Source organism: Amblyomma maculatum, chromosome 7, assembly GCF_055883805.1.
Source record: "Amblyomma maculatum isolate TAMU_Amacu chromosome 7, ASM5588380v1, whole genome shotgun sequence".
In the NCBI taxonomy this organism is placed as follows: domain Eukaryota; kingdom Metazoa; phylum Arthropoda; class Arachnida; order Ixodida; family Ixodidae; genus Amblyomma; species Amblyomma maculatum.
The window spans coordinates 33,642,347-33,657,449 of record NC_139350.1 but is presented as its reverse complement, the minus strand read 5'-3'; the positions used below and the strand labels follow the sequence as shown (position 1 = coordinate 33,657,449).

At 49.6% G+C, this 15,103-nt stretch overlaps 1 protein-coding gene across 1 annotated transcript in view; it reads left to right on the top strand.

Annotated features, from left to right (window-relative positions):
• Nucleotides 1–374: 374 nt before the first annotated feature.
• LOC146182942 (uncharacterized) overlaps nucleotides 375–15,103 on the top strand; it is a 28,258-nt gene continuing 13,529 nt past the window's right edge. Inside the window, exon 1 of the mRNA XM_084608303.1 lies at nucleotides 375–573. Within this exon, the coding sequence (XP_084464429.1) occupies nucleotides 375–573 (199 nt within the window). The remainder of the gene's footprint in view (nucleotides 574–15,103) is intronic.

Here is a 15,103-nt window from a genome sequence, read left to right as displayed (position 1 = left end):
GTTACTTCCCTTTCTATGTGTGGAAGGCGCCTTTTATCGTAAGATCTGTAGTTCGCTTATAGGCGACGTGCTTGTCGGTGTTTTGATCTGGAGACGACCCATAGAGCTGGAATACGCAGGTTGCACATAACTGCGTCATTAGTCCGAGAAAGGGGGAGCATGACTGATTGTAATTTAACCAGATGTGACTGGTAGATTAATGCCTGTGTCTAAGCATGCCTACTGAACATGAATATGTAGCCTCAGCTGGTTTATCCCTGACGTTTGAAACCTGACACGGCATCAAATATAATAAACTGCAGCAGTGGCGTTGGCGCACAAGCGCTAAGCCGCTCGCGCCGTACTTTTCTAATTCTTGCGTCACAACAAAATGGATGAAAGGCTCAGTCAACTTTGCTGTTCCGCTGCCCCTCTTCTCCCAGTGCCGGTGCGTGCTCCTCACAGCATTCCTTGGATTCTCCGTTGTCATCTTTGCTGTCGTCGTCGTCTACTTCTACTTCTTTCCCGCTAAAGAAGAAAAGGGTTCGCGACTTTGCGGTGACGTCACAACCTTTGGCGAGAGCTACCTGAAAGGTGAGATGTATGTGCGCTGCCACTGCTCCAGCGGCCATACAAAGCAGAACATGCGGGCTTTTATTTCGCACGGGCCTCGTGTTGCTAATTATTTATTGTTCCATCTTTGTGCTCTATTTTCTTCGCTACCGCACATTGCCGGAAACTCGCGTATTAGTTCAGATATCAGCGAACAGAAGGAAATTTAGAGCTGGAGCTCACTGCAACTGAAGAAGAAGAATTTCTGCGAATAGTTCGTCTCCCACTCTAGTCTCCGGTACCTCGTACAAATGCAGAATGATGTGGTCGCAAGATCCACAGCTACTCACATTCTTCACAGCCATGTTTGGTGTTCTTTCCTTTAACGCCACAGCGTTCAGCCTTATGTACTGCAGGAAACGCATCGTTGATGCCGTGCACAAAAAATTACAAGGATGCCTCTGGCAGGTGCCAGTTGGCAGGTGACTTTGACGGGTGGTTGGATGTCACGTCACCAGGGAAACAAAAGTCTAAGAATGTTATCCCATTAAAGCACACATGTCAACGGTTGGAAGCCCTGCCGCCAGCTAGCTTACAAAGTATCCAGCAGATGTAACACTGCCCGCAAATGGACATTTTTACCCCACAAGATAACGTCTAGTTTCAAGCTATTGAAAGCCGATCTACGGCGGGCGCAGGAGCTCTTTACCACAAGGGTACCTGTTGGGTATGGCGTCGTCGCACTCGACTCTTAATTGGCTAGACGACTGTTGTGGCGACGCTTTGCCTTGGGGACCACTTTCTGTTCTCAATAACAAGGTGAACTGACGACATTTCCGACAGTGCAGTGGGAAGGCTTTCAGCATAAAAAAGGAAACACCCCTAGATAATGGAAATATTAGTAGACAATCTTGTATATGCATTTGGTTTGTGGAGTTTTATGTCCAAAAGCGACACAGGTTATGAGAACGCCGTAGCGAAGGGCATCGGAAATGTCGACACTCCTACGCAAAGGCGCGCTTTGCTTTTCGCCTCCAAGAAAAAGCAGCCGCTGCAGCCAGGATTCCATCCCGCATCCATCGGCAAAGTAGTCGAGCGGCCTAACCACTGCACCAACATGCCACATCGTACAAGTATATATATATATATATATATATATATATATATATATATATATATATATATATATATATATATATATACACACAAAAAGTTGATGACAACTGATAAATAAATGTAAAATGAATCACCAAGACTTTAAAAACAAAACGGTGGATTTATTTCGACGTTTCGACCGGGGTCCGGTCTTTTTCAAGAATGAAATACAGATTACACGGATCTTCCTAAAACCGTTAACAGAGAGAATGAAAAGGGGGAAGGAAACGGGTGAGGCAGAGATGTTACCTGCCGCGGAGACAACAAACAGTATACACACGCAGACCTAGAGAGGGGGGAGAGAGAGGGGGAAGGGGGGAAGCGCCCGGCATACACGTTTCCGTTCTTCCTTCTACAAAGAAAGAAGAACGGTTTTGCCATTAGTGAGCGAACATGGAGCGACCGTGCCGCCGGCCCCATCACCGGTGTGTTCCCTCACGGCGTGAATACAAAAGCACAAAGAATGAAAGCATCCAAAGTGGCTCCAGACGCCGCCACACATGACGCATGAAACAGGGGTGGTACACAGATTAAAACCACATGGTAAGGCTCATACAAGGAAATGTCAGGGCAAAACCCACGGATAAGTGAGCATATGCCACTGTTACAGCAACGGAACTATTACTAACAGAGGGCACGCTAGAAAAGCTTAGAAGAGGAGAAATGCAAAGCAAGCTCTAGAGAATTGTAAAGTGTCACATAAAACATAGTAACAAAGACGGATAATAATGGACAAGATACACGGAAAGTTGAGCTAGTTGGTACATATTTTTAAGGAATAACAGCGCGGAGACAAAGGACAAGGAAGAAGACAACACCAGCGCAGGTGTTGTCTTCTTCCTTGTCCTTTGTATCCGCGCTGTTATTCCTTAAAAAAGACAAGATACATTTAAAGCACAAATGTCAACTTCGAAATAAATCCACCGTTATTTTTTAAACTCGTAGTTATTCATTCTACATGTATATTATATCGTTATGGAGATAGTGTTTAGAAAAGCCAGGGAAAGGAAGAAAGAAGAGGAGCTCGAGATGTGCGCGCTTCGTGTGACCTTGATTGTTGTCTGGTTTGTGGTTTCCTGTTGGGCGATATTGTAACCGTATGTTCTTGTGGTCGGCGGTGATTTACATTGAAAGCATGTTGGTGAAGGTCCGGTTGGTTCGCTCGGTCAGTCACTTTGTTTGATGGTTTTAAGGTGTAATCCGTTGAAAATGCATTGTGCACAAGTGAAAGAGATATTCCACAACATTTGCGGCAAACTGGGAACCTCGGCCAATGATCAACGCTCCTGGTGGCGCACGGCGAAATATATCAAGGTGTAAAAGGAAGAGTGAGGCCTGGTGTGCTGTAGCCGACGGATGAGCTGCCGTTTCACAATAACGCATGTGATAATCAGTGCAAATAATTATCCAGTGGTTACATTCTTGAGATTTGGGAAAGGGCCCCAGTAGGTATACGCCGATCTGCTCAAAAGGAGATCTTCGCGGCTTCACAGGGCGTAGGAGACCAGGGAGGGCACCAGTGGGACGTTTGTGACTGAAACACTGAATACAGCAACCACATACTCCCAATTATTTCCCGCATTCGTGGCTAATAGAAACGTTCTTGGGTGCGTGCAGTGTCCTCGCGGATTCTAAGTGTCCCGAAGTGGATAATCACGCATGGTGCGTTAAACAGAGCATCGTAGGCTCTGAGGAACCACCAAAAGGTAGCAGAGGCCAGTGCCACAATAATCCTTGTACAATTGTACAAAGGCCGCCACGTACACAAAAAGGACAGGAAGCTACAGAGTCCCACGCAGTGGTAAAGAATGGATTCAATTTCTCGTCTTGCCTATGTTCATTGCTGAACTTGCGGGCATCAGGGAACGGAAATAATACCACGGTAATGTAGTCGTCAAAGTTGTCGGCGTCACATTTTGTCGTCGCAACCAGCAAACATGAGAAACAGTCCGCATAAGCGTGCCGGCGCCCGCTTTTGTATGGCACTGTATAATCAAGTTCTTGCAAACATTGCCCACCGTGTAAGGCGGCCTGGCGGATCGCAGGGGTTGATCAGCCAACACAGGAAATAATGATCAGTGACCACTGTGAATGGGTGTCCGTGCAAATCTCGCCCGAAACCGCTGAACTGCGGAAATAATCGTGAGGCACTCTTGCTTAGTAATTGTGTAATTGTGCCCAGGTTTACTTAAGGAGCACCGGGCGTAAGCTATAACATGTTCCTTGTCTCAATAACGCTGAATAAACACAGCACCGATGTCAACACCACTGATGTCAGTACGCACTTCGGGGGGGGGGGCACAAGGGTTCAACTTCCAAAGAATCACACGCGATGTTAGCAGAAACTTTGGTTGGCGAAAGAAAGAGTCACAATCAGGTGACCACTTTTAAAGGGTGTCTTTGCGGGGAAGGCACGTGAGCGAGTGAGCAATGTCAGCGGAACGGGAAATTAAGCGGCGAAAATAGTTCTGTTATATACTGAGGTTTTGGAAAAGACTCAACTGCCGCGGTCTTCTGTGGGTCTGGTCACACTCCCTCCCGATCAACAAGTTGGCCAAGAACCAAAGTCTGCCGTTCACCGAAGCGACACTTCTTCGCATTCAGTACGAGACCAGCGTTTTTCAGGCAGTCCAGATGTTCATTATTCTCATGGAATTTCCGGCCAAAAATTACGACATCATCGAGGTAGCACACGCATACATGCCATAATAAGCCACGTAGGATGGCATCCATAAATATGGAATGTTGCAGGAGCGTTGCACAGCCCGAACGGCATTGCATTCAAACAGGCCTTCCGAGGCGTGATTAAAACGGTCTTCTGCTTGTCCTAAGGGTGCCAATATCCAAGGCACATATCAAAAGATGAAAAGTATGACGCGATGTAAAGGTAATATAGGGCGTCATTGATCCGGGGAAGAGGATACACAGCTTTCTTGGTTGGTTACAGCATTCAGACGAAGATAGTCCACGCAAAAGCGCCATTTACGATCTTTTTTATTGACCAGAATGACAGGGGCAGCCTAAGGACGGCATGACTGAAATAATACCTTTGCGCACCATATGCCAAACCTGTTCACTGATCACCTGGCGTTCTGCTGGGGACACCATACCGCTTTTATCGAACTGGCTGTGAGTTATCTGTATCAATGCGGTGTCGGGTACGTGTCAGGGGAATGCACCGTGAACCACCTGTCTCCCAAAAGTCAACGATGAATAAGTCCTTGAAGAGTAAAGTTCCCAGCGTCTCAAGCTGTTCGCTAGTTAGAGATTTGCTGATCATTCGGCACAGTTGGGATTCAGGAGCTGGAGCAGAAGTAACTCTGGTAGGCGTCATCATCATCATGTTTATCAGCCTGACTACAACCACTGCAGGGCGAAGACCTCTCGCATATTTCTCCAATTAACCCGGTACTGCGCTAGCTGCATCCACTTGACCCCTGCGAACTTCTTAACCTCAATCGCCCACCTAACTTCTGCCGCCCCGTGCTACGCTTTTCTTCCCTTGGATTTCACTTTGTTACCCTAAGCGACAATCGGTTATGCTCTCTTAGCACTGCATGTCCTTCCCATGCCCATTTCTTCTGAATTTCCGCTAGAATGTCAGTATGTCTAAAATGTCAGGAGTGTCTTTATCGAAGCCACTGAGAGAGCAGCATCACCTTATCTACACGTGACAATCTTTATATTCATGGGCAAAGCCCCTGGTTGCGAACAGCAATAATGGCCCACAGGCGTGAGCCACACTTGACCACCGACATCACGCAGTGAAGAAGAACAATGAGTTTCTAGGCACAGTTGTAATGAAGCATCGCCACCGTAGCATCGAAGGTGTCGGAAGCATGACTAGGGTACAACACTGGGACGCACACCATAGAAAGGGCTAGTATATTGGTTTCCTGACATACACAAAACACATCCGCCTGCTTTGAGGACTCCTCTAAGAGCCCAGGCAGAAGGGAACTGTCAACGCAGAGCTCTTCGGAGCAACAATCCACCGTAGCGCTGCTCATTTGCAAACAATCAGTACAAATGATCATGTGAAGCGTACATCGCGAAAGAACTCCAAACTTCGCTGTAAATATAATTCCGCCAAGGCACACCATAGCCCATCACATTCCCAAAGGGCTCAAGAACTCACCACCTGCACCATGAAAGTTCACATTTCTCTCTCATATAAACATAACTTTACGGTCTAAGTGTTCTTCAAACGGTGAACTAATAATAGAAATGGATGCACACGTATCCACTAAAGCCATTGTCGCCACGCCGTCGACAAGCACAGAAACAGCATTCTTTAACATTATAACAGATGGAGGAATTTCAACAGGGAACGCAGTCTCCAGTGGCCGCGCTGACTAGTTTTCCGGCACAGGTAATATAGACCCCAGCCATGGCCGTGATGCCGAAAAGCGGCGCGCAGAAGACAGGCGTTGGTGAGAAGCTGCAGTCGGAAGCAAAACAGTAATTGCGTTTTCCATCCGTCTGCGGAAACTCGCATGAAGACAGAAACCATTGCCAAGAAGAACTGTAGAAACGGTTACGTGGCTGAGCTTGGTTGACGGAGCGATCGTAGCGGTTTAGTGGGCGACTTCGGCAGTAACGAGCATTGTGATCTTCAATGCCTCAACATTGGCAGACGGGTGCTGTGCGGCAAAAACCTTGTTTCATGGAAGGCTCTATTGAGGCAGGGGCCATTTGATAGTCGAAAGTATCCGCGGATCTTCAGGCTGGACGCCGGGAAGAGCGGGCAGGTGGTGTTGACGGACGGAAATCATAAAGTGGCTCGTTGTGCTGCGAGTAGTGCGCTGTAGGAGATTCGTAGCGAGATGGATGATTATAGCTATCGACCCTGGCCGTTAGGCTGTAGGCGTCACTCTGCGCCGCATTGACGAAGTTCATACCAGGCAAAAAGGGTGCCTCTCGAGGAACGGTAACGTCAGCAGGCACGAATGGTGGACACCACGCAGACGACTCGAACCGCTCTAGTTCCTCGCGAACTATTTGCCGGATCGTTGAGGACGAGTCCGGGAAGATGTTTTCAATGCTAGCCACAGTTGGAACGTTGGTTGGAAGCCGACTAAATTTTGGCCTTATGCGACGAGTCTTCAATGTCTCAAAACTGCGGACGTGGCGAGAGATCAGAAACCGTGTCCAGGGCATATTTTGTTATCTAGAAATTGTAAACATCGCCAACGATGCCTTTCACCAAATATCATACTTTACCTTCCTCGGTCATCTGAGCATTCATTGCTTTCCAGAACTTCAAGACCTCCGCTTATAGGTCGTGCATGTTTTTCCCGGTAGCTGAGTCCTGTGTGCGAGCAGCTGTTCAGATCGTGTTTTCCGCGTATGGCAACGCCAGAGCACAGGCGCAATTCGGTGACAAAATGCTCCCAGGTTGTCAGAGAGTACTCATTGCTTTCCAACCGGACTAACCCGATATTTGACAGAAAGAAAACCACGCTGTCTAGCTTAGCGGCGGCACACCATAATTTGTAACGGCTCACCCGTTGATAGTGGGTCCCCTATTCGTAAACGCCCTCGCCCGCCGCTCCTGTGAAAGTCCGAGGCTCCCGATGGTGTTGAGTGAAACAAGCTCCAGAGCCGGCAGAGCGGTCTCCAACGTGGACTGCAGCGTCACCGTGAGCTGCTGGCCGGTAATCGGCAGGTTGCATGGTTCTGGTGAGTGGCTCAAGACACAAGGCGACGACTCCTGCGATGCTCTAGTTCTAACTGCATTGATTGTGGAGCCTAGGATTTCACCCAGCACCTCCACCATAATGTCTCACCCGTAACGCGACCATGGAGACGTTCTGAAGATTTTGACAAGCGAGGTTCACACAGCCAGCGGACAGTGACGCAGGCACCACCACCCAAGGTCCAACGAAGCGCGCAAACCTCGAACTCCTCTTCTCCCTTTTCCTGGCTTTTCTGAACGCATATATATTGTGACGCCCACAAATGAAAATAAGAGGAGATGAAGTCGATGAAGAAGCGGCTCGTGCTGGCACTAGAACCTTGCTCATAACATTTTGGTGAGAGGCGCTGTGTAGATGTTCACCAGAAACCCCAAAGACGAATTTCCAGCTTGAACTGCGCCGAAGTAGCCGCCTTGCCGACATGGTGCCATCTGTGCCTACGATGTCTGTTGACAGCGATGCTCCGAGGTTCGTGCCTAGCAGCTCATGGCAGCATCACCGGGAGCCGCGTACGTTCACGGGCTCATCCAGCGAGGACGTGGATGAGCTCATCTATTACCAGCGGATCAGCCTTTACAGCATGTTGGACTCTTCCGCCTAGCTAGCTAAGGTAGTCTTCGTGCTTAACGACACACCCCTAACGTAGTACAACAACCACGAGGACACTTTCACCACCTGAGATCGCTTTGTAGAGGAGATAAAAAGCGCTTTGGAGATTCTGATGCGAAGAAGCGAGCTGAACAAGCACTCTCTCAAAGAGCTCAGCTTCCTGGCGAAACATGCCCCAAGTTTATCGAGGAAGTCTTGAAGTTGTGTAAGCTTGTCTCTGCTCGCATGACTTAAGATGACAAAGTTGGCCATCTGCTTAAAGGGCTTACCGAAGATATTTATAATTTTCTTATTGGCATTTCAATCCTTGACTCAATGGATGACGTGATCCAGCACTGCCGCACGTTCGAGACACTGAAAATGCGGTGCATAACACCCAAGTTCGGACGTGTGGCTGGCGTGACGTCGGTGGCTGCTGACGTAACATTGTCTGACGGCCTGGCCTCCACGATCCGTCAGATTGTTTGCGAAGAAGTGAGCCGCTCGCTAGAACTAGCTGGGGGTTCCTCAGTGCTCCCTCGTCGCATCCGCCTTGTCCGCCTCCTACAACCGCCTTTAATGCAGCAGATTTCAATGAATACAGGGGACCGCAACAGCTGCGGCAGAGCAATATACCGAGGTCACCCCCAAGGCAACAGACCCGCTACTATCGGCCTACACATAACCGGCATGACAACGGTCGACGCGATGCTATCCGTGGCAGCTACTTTCCTTCGCCATCTTTTCCTAGACCTCCTGTGTGCTATGGCTGCGGCAAACCTGGCCACATCTTAAGATGATGTTCTCACCGCCAAGCATGCCGTTACGGCTACGGCTCCATGAACTAACCTGAGTGGCCCTTCTCGTCGTTTGCACTACCGTCCTGATTCCGGGGACCAATGGCAAGCACCTTTGCGGGATCTTGCCCCGGCATCGAACAGAAGCATGGCACCACCTCCAGCTTCCCGCGCGCGCCGTTCTCCATTGCCCCAGCGCCGCTCACCGCCACTGGAAAACTGGTCGGCGCGACCGATGGTGGGTGAGGTCGCTGGACATTCGCTGCGAGAACAGATACTCCCACTTCTGCTGATGTTACGAAACTTATTCTACGTTTTAGTTGATGGTGTAACTATGATGGATTTAGTTGATACCGGGGCCACCATATCCGTTATGAGTGCTGCTTTTAAGCGCCGCCTCGGAAGAAAAGTCGCATTTAAGTGAGATAAAAGTGCAGTTTTTGGTGTCAGTGCCGAACCATTGCTTGCTGTTGGAGGGTGCAATGTCTTGTGACCCAGGTTGCGTGTTCTGGGCCAGGTGGTTGTCGGAGCAGTTGCAAGGACGAGGCGCTGGAAACCCGACTTTCAAGTGAGATAGGAAAACTTTTATGTACAGAATGTATGATGAATAAACAGCGCTACAGACTAGAACGAAGATTAAGAAGTAAACAGGACGGGGCCTGACTCGAAACGGAAGTTTATTAAAAAGAAGCAGTATAAATATCCAAGCCAAGCCTGACTAAACCCCACATTAAACAAAAACCAAGTCATGATGACCCAGCACACATACCATGTTCAAAAAACCCAACCTCATAATCTGTAAAGCGATTGACAGTTCACTAACACATGTTTCACCTAATCGCATGACATGCCTGGCCTCAATGATTTCCCGGTTAACCTGTGCCGGACGGGCCTCCGCAATACGTGTCTGTGCTAGAAAAGGATGGCAGCCATCACACCGCTTACAATGCGTACCAGATTAGAGCATCTACCAATCTCTAAGATCTCGTGCTCTCGTAACCAAACATTAATACACCTGCCTGTTTGACCCACATACACTTTATCACAAGATAACGGAATCCTGTATATCACTCCTACTTTACATGGAACATAGGAAAAATGCTTCACCCGGCACATGTTTCTTTCCCTGACTTTTTTCGCTGCTTTGTTCTTAACTATGTTACACAATTTTGACAGTTTATTTGGTGCCAAGAAAACCATAATAATGTCAAACATTCGGGCTACATTTTTCAAATTGTGCTATAGACCATGCACATATTGCAGGGCTCGATATCGTTTTGTATCTCTCCGTGCAGCCCTCTCTTGCTCTGGTGATCCTGCTCATGACTATTTTACCTTTTTTATCAGTTTATCGCATGTTCTAAATATTGTTACGGACGAAGGAGGAAGAAGAGGGCAGTGGCGCGGGCAGAAGCGAGCGCGCTAAGCCCGCTCACAGATTCATACAACGTCATCTCATGACCATCGAGCATCTCTCTATCCTCTGTTCTCGTTTTGTCATCGCTTGCCGCCACGTAGCAATATGATGATACTATGATGTGTTATTAATATAATATTTATACTGTGTTTTTCAATAAACATCAGTTACGAGTCAGCGCCCGCCCTGTTTGCTTCTTGATCTTCGCCCTAGTCTGTAGCGCTGTTTATTCATCATGTCGCCGTACCAACTCGCCCAGATGTCTCTTGTATTACAAAATTTACATGGTAGCCTTTTTCGTGGGAGAATGACTAGAGCAGCAGCCTCCGTTGTATGACACCCTACACACACTTGTTCATTTTTATAGGGTGGAATCCCTATGTTCCATAGATGAAAGGCAGGTCAGTTTATGAGGGAGTGTCTATGTCACCTCACTTTCCCGCACTCTCACACACACGCACCAACACTGCTTGCAATCGTTGGTGTATTTGGAGGAGGAGGCTGCGAGGGCGATGGCAACCTCTTCTACATGGGTTGGTGACTGGGCCTTGAGCGTAAGGCCATCTACTGTTTTGCCCTTGTGGATGACCGCGGCTGTGTACCAACCCCTAGGGTTCGGGCCGGAGACGTCCACATAGAAAACTCCTGGTTTGCTTCCTCCTCCAAATACATCATAACCTACTCGAGAGGGACTTGTCGGAACGTCCAGACAGGGTGGGCTGCCCACCTAGCTTACCGCATATACCAAAATTGTAGTCGAGATTCGGATCCCGCTTACCGATCTCTCGTTTGGGCTCCAGGTCACCAAGGTTTTCAAGGAAATGAGGCAGCCGACGCCGTCGCCCGCGCGCTCTCTCCGGGCATTGCCCACGGGACCAGACGCGGACCAGGATTTTGATTTCAGCCCAGTTTAGGAATTTAAAAAAAATATGTGAATATTACAGATCCACGCACCACTCTTCTGACCCCGTGCAAAGGGCTGGGGAAGGCTAACGAGCGGGTGCTCCTGCGCCTGCTCACCAAAACAGTGTTGTGCCCGGATACTCTAAAACATTTTGATCCGCAATTCGACGGGCTGTGCTCGCACTGTTTGGAGGTGTCTGACACCTACCACATGGTGTGGGACTGCCAGAAAAACCCATCTTTGCCCCCTATGCTCAACCCCACCCGAGAGAACTGGGTGGCGACCCTGTCCGGCTGCTGCACCCTAGAGGCCCAAAAGGTCTTAACGCAGCGCGCCCGGGCTGTGGCAAACGCCAATGGAGTGCCTGTCTAGGCATCCCACCTAGTGTATATACCTCTATGTAATATATGTTTTCTCCACCACCACCAATCATTGACATGCCCCCCTGACAGGTTCTGGCTTGAGGGTGAGGAGTTGGCCGTCTAGATGCTGTAGATGACATCAGCCGCTTGTCTCTGTGCAGGATTGCACCTGGGCTGAGTCATCGGTCCTGTCGTCACCGGGCTGCATTCAGCGAGGCCACTTAGCCGAAAGCTGTTCCCGTGACTCACCACGGGAAGAAAGGAAAGAATGCACGCCCGCTCACAGTAGCAAGGCTCAACACTTGAAAGGACCAGAATTTGGTCGTTTACCTTCCTTTCGTCCTACTGTAGACGTGTTCGCGGGATCCCTGATTGCCGCCGCGTGACAAACAAGTCTGCCGCCGGCCGGTGCCAGGTGCCATGGCATCTGACAGGCGCCTAGGTTGGGTGCTCATAGCCAGACGATCCTCCTCCGCTCTGGCTTGGGAGGGGTCAATGGCACCTGCTTCCCGTCTCGATCCTTGTCGCCGTTCTTAACATTCGACGCGGTGGTCTCCGCCGTTCGTCCGATCACAATAAGTGTTAAAGTTTCTTTGGGGGGTGAAGTGTTCGGTGCAGAAATGGCAGTTCTCACCCGATCAATGTACGACGTGATCCTTGTCTCCCACAAGCATGTCACAAGCGTGGCAGCGGGGCAACTTCACCCCATGGCACCACCCTGTGCACCATTTGAGCAAGTGCGCGTAATTATCTTTCGCCCATTTCCACTATTTTATAATAGGAACCGGTGGATCATTGTTTGCCTGGACGACCTCACTTGATACTGTGAGACGGCAGCCCTACCCACGGCCAACCCGCATTAAGTCTCCTTCTTTGTATTGCGGGAGATAGTTCTTCGCCACGGACCACCACGAGTTATTATCAGCGAGCGTGGTCCCCAATTTACCGCCGTCGTCGCGGAGGAGATGCTCCGTTTATGTTCCTCTCATCTTTGCTATTCTTCGCCTTATCCTCAAACCAACGGTCTAATTGAATGCACCAGCCATACGATAACCATCATTTTGTCCATGTACGTGGACGCAAATCAAGAGAAGTGGGACATTACTACCGTTCATTACCTACGCTTTAAACACCGCCCGTCATGAGACCATTGGCCATAGTTAATTTTTTCTGCTCTACGCTAGCCACCCACAATATACCCTTGACACCATCTTCCCGTTTTCAGTCACTAGTGGCGAAGATACCTCGGTAGCCGGAAGAATCTGATTTGCCGAAGAAGCCCAACGGCTTGCCCGCATTCGCATTTTAGCGTCCTAGGATCGCTTGAAAGCACGGTACGATGCCCACCACCGTCACGTCATTTTCTAGCCTGGAGTCTCGGTCTTGCTGTGGCGGCCTATCAGAAAGCGGGGTCTGTTACAAAAGCTGCTGTGCCATAATGATGGACAATTTTTCGTTCTTTCCCAACTTAGCGAGTTCAATTGGTTTGGTTTGGCTTGCGGTGTTTAACGCCCCAAAGCGACTCAGGCTATGAGAGACGCCTTAGTGGAGGACTCCGGAAATTTAGACCACCTGGGGTTCTTTAATGTGCACTGACATCGCATAGGACACGGGCGCCTTGCTTTTTGTCTGTACCGAAAAGCGGCTGCTGAGGCCGGGATTCGATCCCGCGTCCTTGGGAACAGTAGTCGATCGCCGTAACCACTGCGCCACCCCGGCGGGGCAGCGAGTTCAATTATCGTATCACTCGCCTCAACAAAACCGACCATCGCTCTGCGAAATGTGAAGTCGCGCATGTCGTCCGTTTCTAGCATTATCGATCACGTGACGATGTGTAAGCCGCCCAGCAGGCTTCGGCTGCGTCGGGCAAAGTGTGACGCCCAGAAATGGAGACAAGAGAAGATGAGGTCGACGAAGAAGCGGCTCGTGCTGGGACTCCCAAGTGGACACAGCTATATCTTCGACGTTCGGCCTGTTTCAGATATAAACCTCGCTCGTAATATTATCACTTCAGTCGTGACAATATATATTGAGCACGTAACACCCCCGTTACGTACTCAGTACGTAACGGGGGTGTTTATTTGTCGTCTAAAGCGCTGCGAATTCCCCAAGGAACACCAGCACACACCACTGTGGCTTCTGTTTCTTCTTCTCCCCAGCCTCTTCCTTTCCTGATGCCCCGAAGCACGTGACACTTCCCCCTGGCAGATGAAGCCCCATGGCAAGCAGTTTAAGGAAGGTGCCGGGGATGGAACCTTTTTAGCCGAGCCGCTTGCACCACCTGGGTCCGGCGTCAACATCGGCCACTTTCGGTGCGGCGTGAAATTACATAATTCATGTCACTCAGGCGCTCCAAAACGACAAAAGGGCCCCTATCGCGAAACAGCAGCTTCTGGGCTAAACCACGCTTTCGCAGCGGCGTACACAGCAACACTAAATCACCGGGCAGATAAGAGACATGTGGGCGTCGGTTTTCATAACGCTCTTTCTAATGTTCTTATGAGTCCAGGATGTGGAGGCGGGCAACGCGGTGAGCTTCTTCTGCTCGACATGAAGTTGTGGCGATAGAAGGCTCGTTGTGGAGGGGAAAAGGAAGGATGGTATCAAGACAGCTGCGGGGAACTCGAGCATACAAGAGGTAAAACGGACTGTAGCCAGTCGTTTCATGCTGTGCAGTGTTATACGCGTATCTAATGAAAGGGAGGATTTCATCCCAGTTCTTGTGATCAGAGTCCACGTACATTGCCAACATAGTGGTCAGAGTGCGGTTGGTCCGTGCCACAAGTCCATTCGATTGCGGGTGATACTCTGTTGTATCACTGTAATCGAAGGGGCAGAGACGAAGGAGTTCTTCGATAACTTTAGCTGTCAATTGGCGCCCACGGTCATTGATCAGAACTTGAGGAGGGCCATAGCGCAGGACGAGAAATCGCAGAAGAAATAGGAATACTTCCAAGCAGTGGCTGAGGGTATTGCGGCTGTTTCTTAATATCGAGTGAGATGGTCAACACAAACCACTCTCCACCGGTTACCGTTCGAAGATCGCGGAAAAGGACCCAAGAGGTCGATGCCCACATGCTCAAAGAGTGTGGTCGGAGGCGCAATAGGGTGCAGTGGTCCCGGTGGACGGGAAGTAGGGAGCTTGTACTGCTGGCACTTGACACAACTGGCTACATAGCGCTGAATGGTTTGATGCATTTTCGGCCAGTAAAAGCGTTCCTGTGTGCGATGAAGGGTCCGGGCGACACCAGAGTGGGCCGACGTGATAGCGTCGTGCATCATTTCAAGAACGGGAATACGGGAGGTTATCCGGCACGGCGAGAAGAAAGCGTGCACCTCCGGTGTTGAAATTCTTCATGTAAAGCAGGCCGGCACGAACACAGAAACGCGCATCTCTGGACTCATGAGCGGCAGAGAAGAGCGGTGTCAAAGTCTGATCGTTGCGTTGTTCTGTCTGGAACAGTTGAGGGTCAGGAAACATTGCCGAGATAGGCGCCAGATAGTCATCAAAGTTGTCATCATCACTATCAGTTGACGAAAACGGCAAACGTGACAGAGAGTCACAGTGAGGTTAACCTCTTGCAACCGCAATGCCCACCGAGCGATCCGGCCGCAAGGGTCACGAAGATTAACGAGCCAACAGAGCGAAT